This window comes from Bufo bufo, chromosome 3 (genome assembly GCF_905171765.1).
Source record: "Bufo bufo chromosome 3, aBufBuf1.1, whole genome shotgun sequence".
Classification (NCBI taxonomy): domain Eukaryota; kingdom Metazoa; phylum Chordata; class Amphibia; order Anura; family Bufonidae; genus Bufo; species Bufo bufo.
In genome coordinates, this window is record NC_053391.1 from 89,888,922 (window position 1) to 89,913,304 (window position 24,383).

Here is a 24,383-nt window from a genome sequence, read left to right on the forward strand (position 1 = left end):
CGGACTCCCCTGGATCCACCTAAAAGCAATCAACTTCCTGGCCACATACAATAGTCTCCCAACTGCCACCTTGACCGCCTCTCCCCCACCAATCTCCTTCACATATCCCAGCACACAGATCTTTGGGTCCTTCTGCACCCTCAACTCCAGGTTACGATTAATCATAGTCAACACCCCATCCCAAAAACTACTTAGCACTGGACAAGACCAGAGCATATGAAACAGATCTGCACCTTCCACCATACATTTTGGACAATTGTCATCAGTTCTAACCCCAATTTTCCGTAAAAACACTGGAGTTTTGTAGACTCTGTGGATGATAAACAGTTGTGACAACTTGCCCTGTTCACTTACAGACACTCTCGGGACTGCCTCCAATATATCTTCCCACTGTTCCTTAGGGATGTCCCCCAAATCCTTTTCCCATTTCCTCATCCTTGTAAGAGGGAATCCTATCAAAAATTTGTCTAAAAGCAGAGTATACACCTGTGATATCAAACCTCTCTTTCCTCCAGCTGGAAGAACCAGTTTATGGACCACGTCCATTTTTGCAATAATGCAACCCTTCCTCATCGTGACATCATAGGCGTGTCTCAGTTGCAAATATTGATAGAACCACACTTTAGGAATGTTGAATTCCTGCTGTAGGCCTTGAAATGATTTAAATACATTAGTCTCGATCAATTGACCTATCCTCATTACTCCATGGGATTCCCAATTTCGGACTCCTGATAGAGAAATGAACTCTGGCATCAAGTTATTGTTCCATATAGAGAGAAAGTAACGCTTATAGAGCTTATGAAAAAAGTGTGGACAAAGGTGAAATTGATCAGGGGTGTTGGTGGGGTACACCAACACCCCTGATCAATTTCACCTTTGTCCACACTTTTTTCATAAGCTCTATAAGCGTTACTTTCTCTCTTCCCCCATGCATCCCTGCACCCTCCAGAATACCCATAAGGTCCCTACTACCCAACCAGTGTTGCAGTATCTTCCCCGTCACATCTGGTAGCTGAAACTCCATCCAACCCTTAAAATGCTGACACTGAGAGGCTAAGAAATAAATCCAGGCGTTAGGAACAGCCAAGCCACCTTCAGACTTGGGATATTGCAGCGTCTCCATCTTAATCCTAGCTTGACCATATTTCCAGATAAGATCTCTGAATATCGAATGTATTTTCCTAAATCTCTCAACTGGGATCCATACAGGGGCATTATTCAATATGTATAGTAACTGAGGCATCATTACCATTTTTAAGAGATTCACTCTGCCCACCACCGACAAAAAGAGTCTACCCCATGTCCTTGCCTTCAGCCTAAAAGTATTTAGCAAAGGAGTTAAATTAAGTTCTTCAAAATCCAGCAGTCTAGGTGTTATATATAGCCCCAAATATTTAAACTTGCCCACCCAGGGTATCAAACTATCTGCCTGCACATCAGAGAGTGCCTGTCCGTCTACCGGCATCAAGGCAGACTTCTGCCAATTTATCCGAAGCCCAGAGAAGCCACCAAATCTATCTATTAAAGCCATGGCCGCATCCAAAGAGCCCCCAGTGTCACCCAAAAATAACATAGTGTCATCAGCATACATTGCCACTTTATTTTGCGTCTCACCATATCTAAACCCCACAATATGAGGTGACAGGCGAATAAGGGCTGCAAGTGGTTCAATTGCTAACGCAAACAACAAGGGTGACAATGGGCACCCCTGTCTGGTGCCCCTGGACAAAGAAAAGCTATCTGACAGCCCCCCATTAGCTCTGATCCGTGCTTTTGGGCTTGAATACAACACTTTCACCCACTGAATAAATCGAGTACCAAAGCCCATGACTCTCAATGTTTCCCATAGGTAGTTCCATTCAACACTGTCGAACGCCTTGGCGGCGTCTAACGCAAGTAAGGCCCTATCCCCTCCATTATCAGCTGGAATATTCAGACTAGCATATACTCTACGGATATTTATAGCAGTCGATTTCCCAGGCATAAAGCCCGTTTGATCCGGGTGCACTATAGTTAGGATTACCCTGGACAGCCTGTTCGCCAACACCTTCGCCAGGAGCTTCACATCTGCTGTTAATAGCGAAATTGGTCTATAGGAATCAGGAACTTTGGGATCCTTCCCAGGCTTAGGAATAACTACTATGATAGCCTCCTGCATAGAATGTGGTAGCGAACCCGTCTCCAGAGAATGTTCAAGAACCTTAAGTAATTCAGGAAGAAGTACCCCCTGCAACTTTTTATACACCTCCACTGGTATGCCGTCTGCCCCCGGCGCCTTACCGTTCGCCATCCCCCCAAGAGCTGCCTCTAACTCCTCCAGCGTGATCGGCTCTTCCAGTCTCTCTCTATCCTCCTCTGATAACACTGATAGCTGAGCCTCAGCCAGAAATGCGGACAAGGCCTCCTCCGAGCTAGACGCCTTGGAAGCATAGAGAGAGACATAAAAACCTTTTAGAATATCTAATATCCCTTTTGTATCCTGGCTACTATTCCCATTTCCATCCATTAGCTCTTGTATACAAGAAGAACCCCTCTGTGCCTGAGAAACCACTGAGAGCAGATGCCCAACTTTCTCCCCCTCCTCAAAAGATCTTTGGCGGTAAAAACTACGTTTCCTCTCTGCAGCCTGTAGTAGATGACACCTCAGTTGTTCCTGGGCTACCTCCAGCGCCTCACTATTAGCCATGGTGGGGATTCTACCAAAATGACCATCCCTTTCTAAAGTGTTCCTATCATTCTCTCTCTCTCTCTCTCTCTCTCTCTCTGTCTCTCTCTCTGTCTCTCTCTCTCTGTCCCCCTAGTTCGGTATACTCCCATATCCCACACAGGCAGACACTCTAGTCTGCCTGGCAAACCCTGAGCAGCCTTTACCACTCTGTCTTCTCTACTCCACTCCTATAAACCCTTGGTGCCTCAAGTTTTTCCGATCCGGTGGAATCCTTTCCATCAGATCTGTCTGACCCTCAAACACTCTCTCTTCCTTTATAGCTCCCAATTCATACATTTTCAGGAGGACTAACTGAGTTACTCAAGGCAGCTTTTAATAACCATTGCAGAGTGCAGAGACGTGTCAGAAGGAATGAGTATGTCATGTTATAATAGTTGTATCCAAAATAACTGTGGAGCCCCAGTTATGAGTAGTCTCCAAGGCATTGCTCCTGGTTAGCCAGAATCCTACTCCACACTGATGAGGGACAACACCCCGAAACAGCTGTCTGTGGATGGATAACTGGCGTAGGTCTTCCCCGTCACAGTCTTAACGCTTGTAAAAGAGCGGGATCTTGACATAGAGGCCACTTAATATGGTGGATCTGGTGATCTCTGTAATGGGGACACCCCTTTGCTTGGTTTTCCTTCCTTTAAAGGATATCTGGCTTTCTCTGTGTTGAAGACCCATAACTGGGGCTCCACAGTTATTTTGCATATTACTGTTTCCCAGGGAGCTTTGCATTTTGGATTGCTATGTTGAGACCCTTAAATAAGGCTGCACAGTGTTTTCTTTAGCTGGTCTCCTTAAGATCAGCTATTGTTTTGTTTGATGTTATAATAGTATAGCACAGCATTAAAGAGGACCTGTCCCCTCTCCTGACATGTCTGTCTTAGTAACCACTTGAAATCCCCATGTACTAACAATTCTGGAGCATCTGTTCTTATGACTGTATGTTGTGTCATTCCTTTATTATTCCTGTGAAAAGTTATGAATGAATTACTCGCAGTGTGCAATGAAGGTCCAGATTTGTGTTACCAGTTGTGGTGTGTCTGCACAGCCTGACACTATCCAACCTTTGCACCCCCCCAACTGGTAGCATCCAGGTGGACCTTCATGGCACACTGCACACTTCTAGAAGATATAATAAAGGAATGGAGTATGATAGAGTCATAAGAATAGATGCTCCAGAATTGCTATTACATGGGGAATGCAAGTAGTTACTAAACCAGATGTCAGGAGAGATGACAGGTTATCTTTAATAGTGGTTGAAACATATGATTTTAGCACACATTCAGCTGATATTTGGCAAATTAACTAAAACTGAAAATTGTTGTACACTTATTAGCCAGCACTGGTCGTGAACTCGATTGTGATATTAATTTTCTCCGTGTCCTCATTCTCCTTGCACCATGTGCACAATCAATCGCTTATGGATCTTCTTTTCTGTGTTCTTCTTCCTCCAGATAAATCAGCTTCTAGAAACGAACCGAAAACTGGAAGAACAGATTGGACACTGCGTCTGGTACCAGCACTTAATAGCACTCTTATTGTCTGTTTTAGTTGCCATCGTCTCGGCCGTCGTATACATGCTGAAGGACACAAGCAGATAATCCATTTAGCCCGGGACAATATGAGATTTTGTCTGCCACATAATTATTTAATATGCTATTCCTGCAAGAGGTCTCTTCTGACAGAACCAAAGCTGCCTTTAGTGTTCGGCATATAACAGATCTAATCTACGAAATGACTAACACTTACCAAGAGCGCGGAGAGAAGGACGGTGGGATGGAGAGCACTTCCAATACATCTGTATCCCGATTCTCAGGTTATATTGGTGCTTCTAGTAGGAATCATCGATATCATTCATTGTATAGAAGTAGCTTATTACCTTCTCATCAGCTAGAGCAGTGGACTGAAGCCAAGGTTGACACGCGGCATCTTCTGTATGTGATTCTCTCCCCCTATTTTTTCCCTTCCTTTATCCTGCTTCCTCTTTAGCGTCTCCCTCTCACCAATTCCCAGAAGCCCTCTGCCCAAGAACTTGAGCTGTGTGATCTTTTGTACTCAAGAATTTCGGAATCCTCCTTCAGCAGTCTGGAGTTTATCAATAAGTGGAAGATAACTAAATCCGACCATACACATTAATGTTCATGAACCTGCCAAAACCAGCCAACCATCTAATGTGTATGGGGGTGTCCCAGGTCTCCCTCAACGGCAGATGTCAGGGGGAATGAAGGTTCGGGCATGTTGGTTTTCAACATTTTTGTACCTTTGTACTCGAGAGCGGTGTCTGGCAGCAGCTTATTTCCAGCTCCCTATGGAGGGCACTTGCATGCTCTTTTAAGCAGAGTGTGCACTAGTGGTATCTGGGATCTGATTCCGCAGAAAGGCAAAGGCCTTCATGCTGCTTTGTATTTAAAATTATATATATTTATATATATATATATATATATATTAGTTGTCCGGTGGCCTACACCAATAATGGCATAATTGTTCTAGAGCAGGGATCCCCAACATACGGCCCTCCAGCGGTTGCAAAACTACTCCCCTACATGCCCTGATAGCTGTAGGCTGTCCAAGCATGCTTGGAGTTATAATTATGCAAAAGCTGGAGGGCTGCAGGTTGGGCATCCCTGTTCTAGAGGCACCGTGTGGTCAGTCAGGCTTGGAGATGCCATACACATATAGTACAGAGAGTGTGGAGAAACAGTACTCGAAGGCCTGCTCCCAGTATCGCTGTAAGGCCTCTTGCACACGTTTATGTTCTGTTTTTTTTGCGTTCCGTGTACGGACCCATTCATTTCAATGGATCCGCAAAGAAAACTGAAGATACTCCATATGCCTTCCATTTCTGTTCCGTTCAAAGATAAAACATGTCCTATTATTGTCCGCATTACGGACAAGGAAAGTACTGTTCTATCAGTGGCCAGCTGTTCCGTTCCGCAAAGAACAGAATGCACACGGACGTCATCCGTATTTTTTGCGGATCCATTTTTTGCAGACCGCAAAATACTGAAAAAGCCATAAGTTTGTGTGCAAGAGGCCTAAGGCATGCTGGGGACAGCACTGGGAATAAACAAGGATGCCCTGGTATTGGATCTCCGTAACTGAACCAACATGCCAGGTAATAATCTAGGGTTGAAGAGAGGGCCTTGAACGGGGGCAAAATTCAATTTGTCTTGTGTCTTGATTATTTCTACATGCAGAACGTTTTAAATAGGGTTTTGGGGAATAGTTGCTTAAAGGGTTTCTATCACTTCGTTTCACCTATTTAGCTTTCAGACACTAGCGATCCGCTAGTGTCTGCTTTATCTAACCATCCTAATATAAGAGCTTATTGTCCTGCCGTTTAGCTAAAAAAATAACTTATATAGATATGCAAATGAGCCTCTAGGTGCTATGGGGGCGTGATTAGCACCTAGAGGCTCCGTCTACCTTAACAAACTGCTGCCGCCCAGCGCGTCCCTCCAGCCCGCCCATCTCCTCCGGAATGCGATGCTCCTCGTATTCGGCGCATGCGCAGTGAATGTCTGATCGCTTCCCTGCTCAGACATCTCCACTGCGCCTGCGCCGATGACGTCATAGTGCTCCGAGGAACAGGCGCAGTGGAGATGTCTGAGCAGGGAAGCGATCAGACATTCACTGCGCATGCGCCGAATACGAGGAGCATCGCATTCCGGAGGAGATGGGCGGGCTGGAGGGACGCGCTGGGCGGCGGCAGTTTGTTAAGGTAGACGGAGCCTCTAGGTGCTAATGACGCCCCCATAGCACCTAGAGGCTCATTTGCATATCTATATAAGTTATTTTTTTAGCTAAACGGCAGGACAATAAACTCTTATATTAGGATGGTTAGATAAAGCAGACACTAGCGGATCGCTAGTGTCTGAAAGCTAAATAGGTGAAACGAAGTGATAGAAACCCTTTAAAAGGGTTCTCTGGGAATTAAGAAAGTAAAAATAGTTAAATATTACTTTATTATAAATGTATTCCCAAATACCTTTCATTATTTATAATGGCTCGTTTTGTCTGGGCAGCAATCGTCAGGGGAAACTAAATTGCTTCTGTCCCATCAGTTCACACAAAACCTGTCCTGATGACACATGAGGACCAGTTACTTTACAACACTGAGGTAAAGAGCTGCCTCATCCTCCTCCTCCTCTCTACTTGTCAGGGATTATGATCCTGAATACAGATGATAAGAACTTTAGCTGAATCTCTGAGGAATTTAGTTCATGAGGAGACATGAAGTACAGAGAGGATGGACAGACTGTGGTAATGTGTTGCTGTGGTAATGGAGACTGTAAACAAGTGCTGCTGCTCATTAGCCAAACCTCATCCTCCTCTCAGGTCTCCTCATCATCTCCATTCCCACAGAGATTCACCTGTATTCAGGATCATAATCCCTGACAGGCAGAGCAGAGAGGAGGATGAGGCAGCACTATGGCTCATTGTGGTGAAGTAACTTGTCCTCCTGTGTGATTAGGACAGGTTTTGTGTGTATTGATTGGACGGCGGCCATTTTATTTCTCCTAATGATTGCTCCCTAGACAAAACAAGCCATTCTAAGTAATGAAAGGTATTTGGGAATATATTTAAGTATTTTCATTTTTTTAAATTCCTGGACAACCCCTTTAAGCACTTGGGCAGGATGGAGCTACTCTTAAAGGGAATTTGTCATCTCCCTCAAAAACAGTTAGGCCTCATGTGCACGACCATATGTATTTTGCGGTCCGCAAAAAATACAGATGACGTCCGTGTGCATTCCAAATTTTGCGGAACGGAACATCTGGCCCCTAATAGAATAGTTTTATCCTTGTCCGTAATGCGGACAATAATAGGACATGTTCTATTTTTTTTATGGAGCGGAAATACGGAATGCACAAGGAGTACCTTCCTTTTTTTTATTATTGCGGACCCATTCAAATGAATGGTTCCGCATACAGCCTGCAAAAAAATCCAGAACGGAAACGGAAAGAAAGTACGTTTGTGTGCATGAGGCCTTAAGTGCAGTACCGCTTGACTTTTTATGCTGACCCCCACCCCTCCTCTGGAATGTATTGACACAATTTTTGTGCTAGCGCTCATAATGGAGAGGACCGCTCAATGTATTCCATTGGCCATTTACTGTTGGGGGCAGAGTATCATTATAAAAATTAGCGATCCAGATACAGCACAAGCAGTACTGTTCATGTATTACTGAGGTAAACCCCCAGGATCTGCCTGAAATAAAGAACAAGTAAGTACTTGCCTGACGGACCCCACACCACTGCTCCGTGTCTACCAGCCTTGTTCATTTTATCTAGGTGCAGTGGTGACGTCACCAACATTGACCTTTGCAGCCAATCACTGCCCCCGTCGGGGGCACCCCTGAGGCCAGCGATTGGCTGCAGGTGTCATGCGTTGCCGACGTGACGTCACAACTGCAACAACTTTGATTGGACTTGTGGGAGATGATAGATTTAAAGAGGTTGTCTCACTTCAGCAAATAACTTTTATTATGTAGAGAAAGTTAATACAAGGCATTTACTAATGTACTGTGATTGTCCATGTTGCCTCCTTTGCTGGCTTGATTCATTTTTCCATCACATTATACACTGCTCATTTACATGGTTACGACCACCTTGCAATCCATCAGTGGTGGCCGTGCTTCCACAGTATAGGAGAAAGCGTTGGCTTCTTTGGTAGCCGGGACCATGACACCGGACATAGACTAGTGTGCAAGCTTGACCGCCTCTGATGGATTGCAGGGTGGTCATAACCATGGAAACGAGCAGTGTATAAAGTGATGGAAAAATTAATCCAGCCAACAAAGGAAGGCATGTGGACAATCACAATACATTAGTAAGTGTCTTTTATTAGCATTTATTATGAAGAAGAAGTTATTTGCTGAAGTGAGACAATCCCTTTAATTGCCCTTTAGGAAGGTGACAGATTTGCTGGGAACAGGTATCTTATAAAGCATTTGGCCTAATTTTCCTAGGTCCCTATATCTGTGTCTCTTACATGTCAGAAACTGATCCAGTTCTATTGCCTTCCATGTAACCTGCAGATTCATACAGACATCTGCTATCCCCCTGGGTCCTTTGCATTTTATCAGTTGTGAAAGCAGACCCCAGTGCCAAGAATGCCTTGTGACTACTGATGATTACATTTTGCATAAAGGGTTCACCTTTGTACTAGTTTTGTGTTTATATAGCAGTAATCTGTAAGTGCTTTGCATTACATTTTTTGCAGTGATTCTGAGAAACCATGTGCAGCCAGAGCTGCCATCCCAGTTCTGCTAGTAGAAAGCGATGACAAGCTTGTCATCGGACGGATCCCTTACAGCTAAGCTCCAGTAAAGCCGTGGGGAGAGCTACATTCTTCTTCATAAGATCATTGTATAGTTTATATATGAAATTGTGTGGAATAAAGTCTACACTGCCCAGAATGCAGGTCACCGGAGCCACCGCCAGCCACCAATCTGCTGAATTATGAATGCAGCTCTGAACTACAGTACAGGCTGTAACCTAGGATCTGTACAAGATGAGTAATGTACTTCTAAAATGATTTAGTATGATAGCTGTAGAAAGGTGATCATGGGTGGGCCTATGTCTGAGCTGTAAAGACAATTTCATCTTGGCTGGCACCAACAGCTGGGGAATCTACAGTAGATCAAATACATCTTTTTGCATGTTATTTAGGGGGTTGACTTCCTCCATTTCCCCAAGGAAACGGTTTAAGGGGCTTTGAGTATTTTCTATAGATTTTTATTTTTATTTTTTTGGACGGATTTCTCGGTCACTAACTTTTCAAAAAACTTTTGATATGTCATCGAGACGCATCACAAGTTTAGATCGCTGGTGGCCTGATCCCTAGAACAAGGGGAGAGAAGCACTCGCATGTCTTGCTTCTCTCCTCGCTGCGGAGGACTGAATTGAGATTCGCCCATAGACTTCTACGGAGTCTGTCTCGTGCAGCGAGGAGAGTGCGATATATGCACACTTCTCTCTCCTCGTTCTAGGAATCGTTTTGTGACCCTTTAAGGCCCCCTGCACACGAACGTGTGCTTCCTGTTGCCGTATTGCGGATCCGCAATACACGGGTGCCGTTCCGTGGGCATTCCGCATCACGGATGCGGACCCATTCACTTGAATGGGTCCGCAAATCCGGAGATGCGGAACGGAACCCTACGGAAGCACTACCGAGTGCTTCCGTGGGGTTTTCGTCCCGTACTTCCGTTCCGCAAAAAGATAGGACATGTCCTATCTTTTTGCGGAACGGCCGGATCGCGGACCCATTAAAGTGAATGGGTCCACAATCTGCTGCGGCTGCCCCACGGACTGTGTTCGTGTGCAGGAGGCCTAAGGCACACACTGGGCTTAATTAGCGTATGTAATGAAATAATAGATGTCAGGCACTGCGAGTATTATCCCGTAGCTGTCGATGATCGCTCGCTGCGCATCATAAGCTGAATGACCAGATTACTTTGTGATGTACAGAGTAGCGTTAAATGTGAATTTATTTAACCCTTGCAGTATTGTGAATGGCTTGCTTTATTGCTATGGACCATAAGAGAATGGCAAAATCCGTCTGCTTCAGACCCATACCACTCATTGGTGGTTCACTTCATTTTTATTTTCTGTTCTTAGTTAGAAATCATCAATGAATATTTATTAAAAGCATTATAAATCGGTGTTTTATTACTGTGAAAGTCTGTATTGCACAACCTGTGCAAGGAAATTCCTAATGTAATGTCAATGTGCGATCGTAGAGGTCCAACCCCCACCGATGAGCTAAGGGGCACCTACAGTACTGAGCACAATGACAGGCGTCCAGTACTGCAGCTCAGCCCCTTTCATGTGAATGGACTGCTGCAGTAAATACCATTATAACGTCATACATAATGTAATAACCATGGTCTCCACTGGGTACATAGAGTATAATTAAGTGCCTACTGCAATAACCTAACCCTACAACAAAAATGTAAGACTCCATAATGCCAGTACTAACTTATATCAGTGGTCGGTGAATGCCCTGTGTCCACCCTGCGTGCTTCAGCCTCTGTCTTCACCTAGCACACACATATAGATGTCACTGCAGCAAAACCATTGCCTCCTCTTTCTGATGATTGCTGGTGGGACCATCACTTGCCACACAGTGTTGCCATCCGGAGTCCAGCCCATTGCTGGAAAACCTTGGGAAAAAAACTCACGGTCCAAGATTTCAAAATAATAATTTGGAAAAAGCGATTCCAAAATGTATCGGTATTAAGTCTAGTCTGTATTGTTTCTACGTTTTTAGTGGGTGTTTTTATGGAGAATTTTATTTGTACTTTTAGAATAAAGCATATGTTTAAGGTGGTGTCTAAGCTCTAGATATGGATGAGCGATCCTTGGGGTAGGTAATCCATATCAGGTCAGGTAGGTGGGGTCCGACACCCAGGACCTCCTCCAATAAGCTGTTTCTTAGCAGCTGCCAGTGCTGCAAAAAACACAGTCTGCGTAGCCGGAAGCAAACAGCTCCATCTACTGTGTAAGGCCTCCTGCACACGACAATATCCATTTTGGTTTCCGCAAGATTTTCGCGGGACCCACTGTAAAAAAATAAAATGCCTATTCTTGTCCGCAAAACAAACGCACGGATGCGGACAGCACACACAACATCCATGTGCTGTTTTGTTAGTTTTTTTTTTTTTTTTTTTGAGGACACATCAAAAATTCCGATCTAATGGTCATACCTGTTTGCTGCAGCTCAGCCCCCATTCTAGTGAATGGGAGCTGAGCCGCAGTAACCTTGAAGCAGACGGGGATGCCCGATGCCCGACCTCCACCAATCTGATATTGAGGACATGCTTTAAGGGTAGCCTGGGAAACTCCTCTAATTGCAGAATTGTAATTGCAGCTCTGGAGTGGATAACTAAGGTTCCTCCACTTCTGAGGTAGATTATATGTGAACTGGAAAGTAACTTTGAAAGGTGAAGATCCAGATGCGCCATAATTCTGATTTAATAATTTTCTACTAATCAGTTTGTACATTTGTAAAGCAGTGACCCTTTTGTATACTCTTTATAGTCAAGTCAATTGTCCATTGTTTTTCCACCTTACCATAGATTATTGGATATCCAGCATTAGAAATACATTGCTACCTACTTTCAGAAACAGCGCCACTACTGTCCTCCAGGTGTGTCTCATATTGCAGCTCAGCTCCAGGGAAGTAAAGGGGTATTCCGATTACAGTAAGTTATCCCCTACCCACAGGATAAGGCATAACTATTAGATCGGTGAGGGTCCTACCGCTGGGACCCCTACTAATCACAACAATGGGGGGCACCTTCCCCCCTGCAATGAACAATCGGGCATGCGTGCCGCCGCTCCATTCATTTCTATGGGAATTCCAGAGATAGTCTAATTTCCATAGGAAAGAATGGAGCGGCTGCACGCATGCCCAAACAGCCACTCCGTTCGTTGTGATTGGTAGGGGTCCCAGCGGTAGGACCCTCACCGATCTAATAGTTATGTCTTATCCTGTGGGTAACCGGAATACCCCTAATAGAGGTGCAGCTGTATTGCCACAGACGCCCTGTGAACTGCTATGGAGTTGTTTTTTCTAATATTGCCGTTTTGACACCGTTTTTTGCTGTCATTTTTCACCCTTGAAGTATGGTTTTTGAGTTAATGTTTTTTTTTTTTTTTTTTCTAATGCTTTCTTTTCCCCACACAACTCTCCAGAGAAAGTACTATTATAGGGGGGAAAATACTTTCCTTTAAAGAAAAATGCCAGTAAAACACCAGGTGCTAAAACACATTATATGGACGGGACAAAAATGCCTCAGAAATCTCTACAAAAAAAACTGAACAAGTGAGGCCTTTTTTGGAGCCAAAAATATACCTGGGACAAAACTGTGCACGCCAGCCAAGTGCATAATGATCTCATGCTCTCAGCATTAATTCATGTAGCAGCATCAGATGCCCTCCTGCATTCACCTGTATAAGACGATGATACTGTTTCACACTGTGGCACGGGTGGCAGTATTTTGTGCTGCACTGTGGTATTTGGGGCGGTATTTTGTTCTGCACCAGGTATTGCTGGTATTGCTGTCCCCGCCTACTTGTGTCCCCCACCTTCCGTTAAATTTGGCCCCACCGCTGCAGAATTTTTGGTGACTTTGCTTCAGTTCATTGGGGGAGATTTATCAAAACTGGTGTGAAAGAAAACTGCCCATAGCAACCAATCAGATTCCACCTTTCATTTTTCACAGCTCCTTTCGAAGATGAAAGGTGGAATTGGATTGGTTGCTATGGGCAACTGAGACAGTTCTACTTTACACAAGTTTTTTTGATAAATTTCCTAGATTTGATCCCAGATTCTGTTTGTTTCCTCTTGCCTTGGAGCAGTGCATTATGGGATCCCAGACATTACTGTTAGGCCTCATGCACGCGACTATTGTTTTGGTCCGCACCCGAGCCGCAGTTTTGGCAGCTCGGATGCGGACCCATTCACTTCAATAGTGCCGCAAAAGATGTGGACAGCACTCCGTGTGCCGTCCGCATCCGTTGCTCCGTTCCGTGGTCCGCAAAAAATATATAACCTGTCCTATTCTTGTCCGCGCTTTGCGGACAAGAAGAGGCAGTTATATTAAAGGCTGTCCGTGCCGTTCCACAAAATTCCGCCAAAGCCTTTACTACACAGAACTAAGCAGGTATGTGCCATCGCTCTTTGCCATTGACGCTTCTGAACATGATGGCACTAGACACCCGTTGTCACCTGCCTCCTGCTATTCCTGTCGCTAGGCAACAAGCTAGACATGTTCATCCACTGCCGAGCAAAACATTTGTAATAACAGAGGCTGAATAATCCAGACGAGAAATTCTGTGTTTTTTTTTTTTTTTTAGCTTGTATCATCTTTGCGTAGTTCTGAGAGTTGTTGGAAGTTGCCCTTACATATCACCCCTCCCCTGCTGAGAACAGGAAGGCTATACAGCAATGGTCCCCTACCTGCGACTCCCATCATGCACTCCCAATTCCCGCAGAGTCGTGTACGTTGGCATACAGTCTATCCCTATGGATACATTGTGTGGTACTATGCCATCCCCTGCCAGTTACCATAGAAGAGGTGTTTTCTCCTAGAAGCAATGCTCCTAGAGATGTACTGTATACCTCAGTAATTTATCATCTCATAGAACATGCCATCATTTCATAGGACTGTATGTATTTTGCGGTCTGCAAATTGCGCATCTGCAGAATATACGGATGACGTCCGTGTTGCATCTGCTCTTTGTTTTTGCAGACCCTTTGTAACAATGCCTATTCTTGTCCACAACAGACGGGAATAGGACATGCTCTTATCTTTTTTGGAGGACAGCATACGGCGTGCTGTCCACATTTTTTGTGCTCCATTGAAATGAATGGGTCCCCATCTGATCCACAGCAAAAATACTCTCCCTTATAGTATAGAAAACTGGAATTTTATCACCGTTTTCATATTGAATTTTTATACCTCCGTATTATTTTAGAACCATTCAGGTTGTTACCGAAATCAACAAGTTAATGAAACCCTTGCTGTTTTTCTACAAGGAGACCATTAAAATGAACGATGCGCAGCAAGGACTTGATAGCAAGCAATGGGCGATTGCCGGGCGTATTCAATTCCGACAGTATTGAGTCCTGCTCCTGGGAAACGACTTGATAAAAGAACACCCAAATGTAGTGTCCTCATTCAGTGGTCCCTAGCTCGTGTACGGTCTGGATTTCTACAGGATGGGACTGATAGCAATGCATTCACCAGTACAGTCTGTACATAATGGACACTAGTTTGTCACCAAAATGAAGAAAGTGTATTTTTTTTTCTTTAATGCCAATAATGTATGTTATTGCAGGATTTCCTATGTCCATGCCTTAATCTATTTATATAAAGATATGTATAAAAACCAGTTTAGAGCATTTTCCCATGATGACTCAAAATTATAATAAATTCAGAATATTTAATAAAATAAGATGGAAAACAAAGGCGTCTGTGGTCCTGTCGGTACGTAATAAAGCGGAAGCGGTGAGAAAAATTATAACCCCAGTGAACTAGATTTATCACAGTGGGGCAGATTTATTAATCCTGTATAATATTTAGACAGTGGAAACTTAGGGAGTCATTTATCAAACTGGTGTAAAGTAGAGCTGGCTTAGTTGCCCAAAGCAACCAATCAGATTCCACCTTTCATTTTGCAAAGGAGCTGTGAAAAATGAAAGGCGGGATCTGATTGGTTGCTATGGGCAACTAAGCCAGTTCTACTTTACACCAGTTTGAAAAATTACCCTATTAGTCTAGACCAGGGGTGCCCAACCTGTGGCCCTCCAGCTGTTGCAAAATTAAAACTCCCAGCATGCCTGGAGCTATTAGGGCCTGCTGGGATTTGTAGTTTTGCAACAGCTGATGGGCCGCAGGTTGAGCATCCCAGGTCTAGGCGGTCTAACGATGCATCAAATGTATTAAAGGGGTTTTCTAACTTTTTTTATGCTGATGATGACCTATCCTCAGGGCAGGTCGTCAGTATGTGATCGGTGGGGGTCCAACACCCAGGACCCCCACTGATCAGCTGTCCAAGGACGCCACGACCTCCTCACTGCTTACCAAGTGCAGTGCCATACACTGTATATCAGCTGTGGTTGGTATTGCAGCTCAGGCCCATTCCCTTCAATAGAGCTGAGCTGCACCTAGGCCATATGACCGATGAATGTGATGTCACTGGTCTAGGGTAAGCTGTGAGAAGGCTGTGGCACTCACAGGAGCTGATCAGCAGGGTAAACCAATACTGTTTCCTTATTTCAGATAAGTAAATGATCCATAATCATTCATTACAAAACCAATACAAGATATATGGATCTATAAGTATCAAATCACAACTCAAGCAACAAAGTTTTATACAAAATCACAGATCTTTTTATTGGTACAAAAAATAGAGTTGTGACCACTGGCCACACAGACATTTAAGAACACTTAAAATGCCATACAGACCGCAGATATGTGGTAGTTACAATAATTGTGCGTAAAGTGCAAGTGCTAAAATTACTTTACAGCAAAGGAGATTGGTCAATGCCCAACACCGAGTTAAGTCCTGTCTATACCATATAGCAAACGGTAAACATTGAACCATAGACTAAAAAGGACCTATTACTCACATCGGTGACTCTAAACAAATAATGACATGAATGAGGAAGCATACTGACCACAATCTCTACCACGGCACTGACAGTCTGTGCCCCGACGCGCGTTTCGCCGTCAGCTTTTTCAAGGGGTAATGACAAACAGCTTCCTAGCCGGGTATATATGGTCCACATAGTGGGCGGACACACTTTCACCTCACCTATAGATGAAGGGCACACTGATGAGGAGGCAGGTTCCACAGCATTCCTCACCTGCATAGTATGTTATGCTCGTCTCGTGTGTTATGGCGCACGAACCGCCGCACAACGCCAATGCCCACGTGACCGGCCGTAGCAATGACGCAGGACGGCTACGCTCACCAGAGCACAGGACGTCCTACGTCAGAGCCAGGGCCGCGTCAGTGCGCCCGCGGCTGCGCAGATGGACGTGCGCACTACGAGCTCCATGCAGGTTAAGGGCAAAATACTGTCTTAGATCTATTACTCCAACAGTGCGCTCTCCATCCTAAAACATATATACATATGGGGTTATGTGGTTTTTCTTATCTCCCTACCAATATTTGGTTCGTCATGTATCTCTAAAGATATATATATCTCAAAACTGATATGCACAGATACCATACATCATGAATTAAATTCTGAATAAACCCCCCACACTAGAAATACAAAAACCCACAACAACAGTGATTAATGACACTAGTGATAGTGCTATAAACAATATATATATATTTATGTGAAATACACATAAGTAGTGAGACAATTCATTATTATGTAAGCAAATATACACATCAATATCTGCATGATTCCCAATCCAAAGGACATGATTATCATACCACAAAAATACAGTTTGACTTGATTATATAAATAATTACCCTCGTGCAAAAAGTATAAGTAAACATGATCATAGTATTAAAACATATGTTGTGCACAAATACATATAATAAAAAAAAATATATATATATATATTGTCATGCATGCCTTATCACGGTACAACAACACCGGCATGAACGAACAATACATGTGTTATAAAAATAAAGAAAGACATGTATTTAAAAATTATTAGTAATAAGAATACATGATTTCATCAACATGTGTTTATAATGTACAGACATAAATGCATTTCATAACATGATGTATATACATGACTCATTGATCGCAGTTCACCAGACGATCCAATGGTTTGTAGGCCCTATCCATATTTATTCTTATGGAGAAAAAGATTTTCCGATCCCACAACAGCAGTATATATATACCCTACATATGTAGACAAAAAAGAGATCAAATCAGTGTGCATAATTCAAACATCACACCATAGGAACCCGGCTAGAGATAACCTAAAAACATAGACATCCTAACTATCTAAAACACCACACATCAGGGATGATGCTGCACCCTACAAAAACGAGGCAAATGGAATTTTGTCATTCAGGCCAAATGGCACCTGAGTGTTCAACTTCACAATCCACTTGCTTTCAACCTGCTCCAACCGTTTGAACAGATCTCCGCCACGCGCACCAAGGGAGACCCTATCTATCCCCCTGAATTTTAAGTCCTGCCAACAGTTGTTATGTTTCTGACGGAAATGTTTTGCAATAGGTTTTAATTTTACAAGTTTATCTCTTTCTCCATCCACAATTTTGGCAGCTGCCCGAATGTCTTTCTGATGTTCCTGTATGCGAACCCGAAACTCACGAGTCGTCATACCAATATATATCAGGCCACATGGACATGTGGCGTGATATATGATTCCTGTGACACTACAGTTGATAAAATGAACAATGTTGTAGCTCACTTTACCTGAGGAATCCTCAAAAGTCTTGGTTTTGGTAATTGCTCTACATGTGGTGCAATGACCACATGGTACAGAACCCCATTTGGGCCCTTTGGATTCAAAAATGAATCCGGATTTAGATGGTATATAATGGCTCCTCACTAGAATATCCCTAAGATTTTTGCTACGTTTCGCCACAAATTGGGGAGTGGGGGTAATTATTTTCCCCAGGTCCACATCCGATTTAAGGATGGGCCAAAATCTTCTGAAGATTTCTCTCATATTGTACCATTGGATATTATAGTTGGTTATCATGCGTGTGACAGGAGTTTCTGGGTTGACCCGAGCCTTGGGAGATAATAGGGATTCCCTTGATGCGGCGGCGGCACGCGTATAGCCACGTTGTATATCACTCTGATTGTAACCCCGTTGTGTAAAACGTTTTTTTAAGGTTTCAGATTCCCTTTCAAATTCGCCTCTTGATGTGCAGATCCGTCTTGCCCTCAAGAATTGACCAATCGGTATTGAGTTTTTTTGATGTTTGGGGTGGAATGAAGTCGCATGAAGCAAGGAGTTAACGGCAGTTGATTTCCTATGGATCGAGGTTTCAAGGTCACCATTAGTTGTTACTTTAATGTTGATGTCTAGGAAGTCAATTTCTTTCTGACTTACCACTTTGGTTAGAGTGATGTTCCAATTGTTCGCATTTAATTTCTCCAAAAACAAATCCAAAGACACCCGTGACCCCTGCCATATAAACAAAACATCGTCAATAAACCTCATCCATGATATTACCTCCCCATCAGCTTCATCCATAGATGACTGCACACACTGTCGCTCCCAATTACCCAAAAATAAATTTGCATACGAGGGTGCGCATTTCGCACCCATCGCTACTCCTCGTAGTTGTAAATAATGTTGGTCTTTAAACAAAAAATAATTGTGCCTCAATATGTAGTCTAGAAGTTTCATCAAAAGATCAATCAAATCCTGTGGAAGATTTCTTGTGCGTAGAAAGAAAAGAGAGGATTCCAAGCCTATATCGTGTGCAATACACGTATACAACGATTCTACATCACATGTTATCCTCCATTTTTACATTCTCCAGACGTTTTAACACGTCTGTCGAGTCACGAATATACGAAGGTAAACTCTCAACGCATGGTTTTAGATAAAAGTCCAAGAACTGGCACACTGGTTCATTAAGACCACCACATCCCGAAACAATCGGTCTCCCAGGAGGCTTTGTGGAGGACTTATGGACTTTCGGTAGTAGATATAAAGTCGGGATGACCGGATGTTTGATTAAAAGGCTCTGGTATACCGATTGGGTAATGATGTTATCTTCTACCCCTCTTGATAGGATGTCCTCCAATTGGAGTTTGAAACCAATGGTTGGATTGGCAAGCAAACGTTCATAACACATCCTATCCCGCAATTGCCTATATACTTCAGTTTCATACATATCCGTAGGCCAAACAACCACGTTTCCACCCTTGTCAGCTGGTTTGATCACCACATTTTTCATATTCTTTAATTCTGTTATGGCCAGTCGCTGATTTTTCGACACATTATCATATGGCCTCCTCGCTGGTAGTCTATACAACTCCTGCACCACCATCTTGACAAAAGTCTCGATGGCGGAATTACATGACAAGGGTGGAAACGTGGTCGCCCGGGTGTCGGACCCCCACTGATCAGTTACTGATGACCTATGATCTGGTAAAAAAAAAAGTTATAAAAACTCCTTTAAAGTAACTGATGATGGACACATTTGGCCCTTTATGCCACCTATTAGTTGCTTATATTGTGTCATAAATTTGTGACACATCTTAAGCCATATCCCTTTCCCGCTAAGCTACACCCTCTTGTCACATGAGGTGCAAATTTATCTGCAATGATAAATGCAGTGCAGAGTATGTACACTGGTTTTTGGTGCAAATTAAGCCAATATTCTAAATCATTAAGCTTAAAGCATAAATCTCCCCAGATGTATTGTGTGGTTTTTGCATAGGGTGGCAGGTAAATACTTAAAGGGATTGTCCCATGACAACAACTCATCCCATGCCCACAGTATAGGGGATAAGTGTCTGATCGATGGTATCTAACCGCTGGGGCCCATGTTTCCCCGTTTGAACAAGCATGCATGCTGGCGCTCCGTTCAACTCTATGGGTCTGCCGGAGATGGACAAGCACTTGTACTCAGCTATATCCGGCCGTCCCATAGAGCTGAATGGAGCGGCGGACAAGCATGCGTGTCACCACTCCATTCTGACGGGGGAACATGGCCCATGGTTCTTGTGATCGGTGGGATCCCCAGCATTCAGATCCCCTATCCTGTGGATTGGGAATAAGTTCTAATGAGATAACCCTTTTAAGGACTTTTATCACAGTCCGTGATGAAAGCTCCATTTATGTCCTAATCTAACCCATCTTTGAGATATTACTGGAGGAGCATCGGACTGGAGGCCTCGCTAATGGTCTGGCCAGGCGTAGACCTTCTGCACACCGCTGTTGCCGCTCTATTGTGTGCGACGCAATAATAATATGGTTGCCATAGAGGTGCATGGAGCCTTTTTACATGAATCCTACAGCGAAAGATTGTACCGTGCACCGCCACATGAGGTATGAGCTTTTCCACTGTAGAAGCTTTGCTTCTAGGGGAGAAAACCCTGACATGGGGCATTGTACAACTGCAGCTCTGTACAAGGTTGGACTGGAAATGGAAATCAGCCCTGGCCGAAGAATGAAACTTTGGTAAGTACTGTATATCCACTTGCTATCTACAAGCAAATAAACTGATCAGCCATAAGATTAAAACTGTTAAACAACGTGGATTATCTAGTGACAATGGCACCTGTCAAGAGGTTTTATGTATTATACAGAAGGTGAACAGTGGGGTCTTGAATTTGATGTGTGGGAAACAGGAAAATTAACAAGGGCAAGGATGTGAATTACGATGGTGAGGTCAGAGGTTTCTACTGTTTACTATCAGATAACATATAAGGACACACCACTGTCATCAGAAAAGCAGTTGGCACTCAAGGAGCCCATTTTCAGTTCTCCTACGTATGCTATTGTGATATCACAAGGGTTTTTCAGTCAAGTAAAGGGTGTATTAGACAACCCAGCTATTACATGCAGCAATTTCCTCCGCAGCATGAGGAGGGAGTGATCACTATGCCATCGCTCATCCCCATGTAGGACAGCGGTGTGCCGGCTGCAGATCGTGATTCCACAGCACGATCTGCAGCCCTAAAATCCAGATCTTTGCTCGTTCATTAGGCAATGGGAGGCAGTATTAGACTGCCAGATGATTGCTAAAGAGTGTTCATAAGGACGCTCGTTAGCGATTATCGGGCAGAAAATCTGCCTGTGTAATATACCCTTTAGGCTCCTACGATATTGCAAGTCGGTAAGCTGCAGTGCTAGCACTAGGGGGTTTCAGTAAGCCCTATATCTTACCAGGGATGTCAAACTCCTGGCCATTCCATCATGCTTGGACAGCCTACAGCTATCGGGGCATGCTAGGAGTTGTCGTTTTGGCTGGAGGGCCACCAGTTTCATATCCCTGTTTTAAATCCTCATCAAATATCAAACCAAGAGCACACTTAGATAGCTGAAGGTCACCTGAATTAAAGGTTTATCACCCTTCCTAATCCAAGGCTCTGTTCATTTAATATGCAAATGAGCTGTTTGCTGCAACAAGGTTGTCACTGTTGAGCACCTGGCCCCAAATCTCCACTCCCTCCAGTGCCCAGCTCCTTCCTCCCTGCTTTGATTGACAAAACCAGGCAGAATGTGACCTACAGCTATCTGTGCTCTTGGTTTCATAGGGAGGTCTCTGGTGAAAGGCTCCCTTTAAGTCAAATATCTTTTACCTCGTATTTAGGGAAATATTCAAATGGCTGAAGAAGCTGGGTTGGCCAGGTGTGTAGTTTGAGCAGACAACTCGTATCCACGTCATCTCTTCTATGGGCCTTCTGGAAACTGACAGAAATTACAGATGGTCAGTCTGGGCCTGGTTTTGTAGTAACGTGTGCTTCAACACCTTATGGTGCATTTTTATGCACCATTTTGATATGGTTTTTGAAGGCAAAACTAGGAATGGACACCTGTCCATGTTGCTGTCTGGATGGTGACTGCAGAAAAGGTGGAGTGAGAGGAGTAAGATGCCGAAGTGGAAGAAGGCAGATCGAGGAGTTGTGACCATATGAGCTGATGACCCTGGGTCTTGATGAGCCGGGTACAAGGGACATTTTAAACTATTGCTCCAAGGCTGGTTCTATTAATAACTGGTCTGGACACGCTGTGCCTCGTAGCAGCACCTTAGGGACTCGGAAGCTCCGTATAAACATATTGGGGGTCATTAATCAAAGACCGTTTTTTTCGTCAATCTTTAATAGCCCCTGCGTAGGACAGGTCCTAAATTAGGCGCATGTCCGGCATTCCATGTGACTTGAGTGAAATCTACTCCAGGCCCTGACTGAAGTAGTTTTCACTCTACTTTTACGCCTGTTTCCATGCATAAATGTTAATAAATTTTCCAGGGCTGGTGGCTGGGCCCTGGCCTAGACCCCGACACGCCCCTGTAAAAAGCCAGTGGGACAAATTATTGTTGTACTGGAGTTTAAAGAGTCACAAAAAGGGATCTTGTAACTATTTTTATGGCTAAAACTTTTTTTGCCATAAAAAAATTTAAAATATTTGTAAATGACCCCCAATGTTTTTAAAAAATATGTACCAAATACCCGAAGGAGAACTGAACCATAAGACAGACTCCTTTAATAAAGAGCATCTATTTTGCCAACAAAACGCATGTACAGACAGTGTGCTTGTGAATCTGATTGGCTAAGAGGTGCCACGTGGTTCTGTCTGTGACACCGGTGCTGTGGCCCAGTGATATCTTTTAGGCAATGAGAATTTACTTTAGGGGGGATGGGCTAATTTAACATCTTCCTAATCTCGTCTCTTAATACACTCTTTATAACAGTTTTTATAAACTGAATGATTAGTTTTGCGTGGCTTCCGGGACATTTACTCTGCATGTGACCCTTATAAATATTTTAGCTGCAGTTTCTGTGGCTTCTAGAATAATAGAAGATCAAAAAGTAATTTAGTTGTGACATCTATGAATAATCTTTTATCTAATCATCCGTAATATGGCGCTTTTTGTCTCATTCCAGTGATTTAATGAGAGACTTTCGGCTATGGTTTAATAAATCATTAAAATAAGAATCTAATTGACTTTGCTTTTTGAATCAAAAAAGGCTTTTAACCAATTTACTGTACGGGAAATACATGGGATTATTTAAAGATATGTGGTTTTAGTGTTTTAGTAGCTGTGTTTAGAGGGGTACGGGTCTTAAGGGTCTGACTCCTCATTCAGCAGCTCAGCGTGCCTGCCGGAAGTTGGACCACCACCAAATCAGACATTAATGGCCTGTCATATGGATAGTCCATCAATAGTAATATTATAGTTCCAGGAATGCCAGTTTTTGATGCATTATTCATATTAGGATGCATAGTAAAAACTAAAGTTGGAACAAATTTGCCATCTAGTTATCATGTAGTTGGAAGAAAAAAACCTGCGGTTGTTGCCAGTTATCTCCAATAGCTCCAGCTAAGACGATAACATTTCCTACATCAGCTATTCTTCAAAAGGCTTTAAAATACCAGAGGAAAAATTACTTAACTGCCTGCATTCTCTTATACATTCATAATGGATAATTCCACTGCTGGCGCTTGTTTATTTCTTAATAATAAAATGTGAGAAGTTGCATAGGCTGTTGTATAGCATAGCCGCAATCCAGGAATACACTGGAGGACAACTGCAGATCTTGTTAGCCTTGTATATTATGTTTTCTGTTACTGAATCATCTCCAGACTGCTTCTCATTGTAACAAAGCAGATGTGGATCCGCTGTGTCTACTGAACAGATTTGGCGTGGGACTACTCCTAAGGATGTTATCTAACTGGTCCCCCTGGGTTTAACCCCCTACACAGGGATCTGCACTCCGCTGCGAGGGAACCAGCACACTGCTACCTCCTTACCTCCTGGAGTAGTCTCTGTTCAGTAGACTGCAGCCCAATGGGGTTCTAGAGACACCAAAGGAGCACCAAGGGATCAGGCAAAACTGTAGTCACGAACAAGACAAAGTCACGACAAACAGAATTAATTCAGTCCAATTAACTGCCTAGTGTCAGGAGCACGCAGTGTACTGTCAAATCTGGAGTTTAGTGAGAATTCAGTACATGGACAGACAAATGAGAAGCAGCACACCTCTGCAGGACAGTAGAGAACCTATTGCTTAGGCACCTTTCCAGAAGAGAAGTTGCCTTAAGTACCCCAGGGTAGAAGTGGCATGGAGCAGCACTACTCCGGAGACTAGGATCACTGGGTAGGTGAAGAGGGACGTTGGTAAGACTGAACCTTGGGATACCAGGAGCACCGGACCAGGTGAGCAAGACAGTGGCTATGCCCACTGGGAGGAGTTGAGCAGTGGTGACCAGGGACCTCCACTATAACACCTGTTTTCTATAGATGTAAGATTAGGACCCATGAATCATAATTGATGCATCATTTAGCCCTACAGTAGGCTAGAGTTTATGTTCTACCTGTGACGCAGTCTGCAGCCTCTACTGTGCCTTAAAGGGGTTTTCCTAGACCCCTAATGTGTGAACAGACACAAATCAATGTGGAAAATGCGGATAGCACATTTGTGGAAAAACAGTGAACGAGGCCTTAATCATAAAACTGTTTAT

At 43.6% G+C, this 24,383-nt stretch overlaps 1 protein-coding gene across 1 annotated transcript in view; it reads left to right on the forward strand.

Annotated features, from left to right (window-relative positions):
- Positions 1–5,567, forward strand: part of MOSPD2 (motile sperm domain containing 2) — a 113,257-nt gene extending 107,690 nt beyond the window's left edge. The window contains exon 15 of the mRNA XM_040423307.1: positions 4,174–5,567. Within this exon, the coding sequence (XP_040279241.1) occupies positions 4,174–4,320 (147 nt within the window). The 3' untranslated portion in view covers positions 4,321–5,567. The remainder of the gene's footprint in view (positions 1–4,173) is intronic.
- Positions 5,568–24,383: the final 18,816 nt, after the last annotated feature.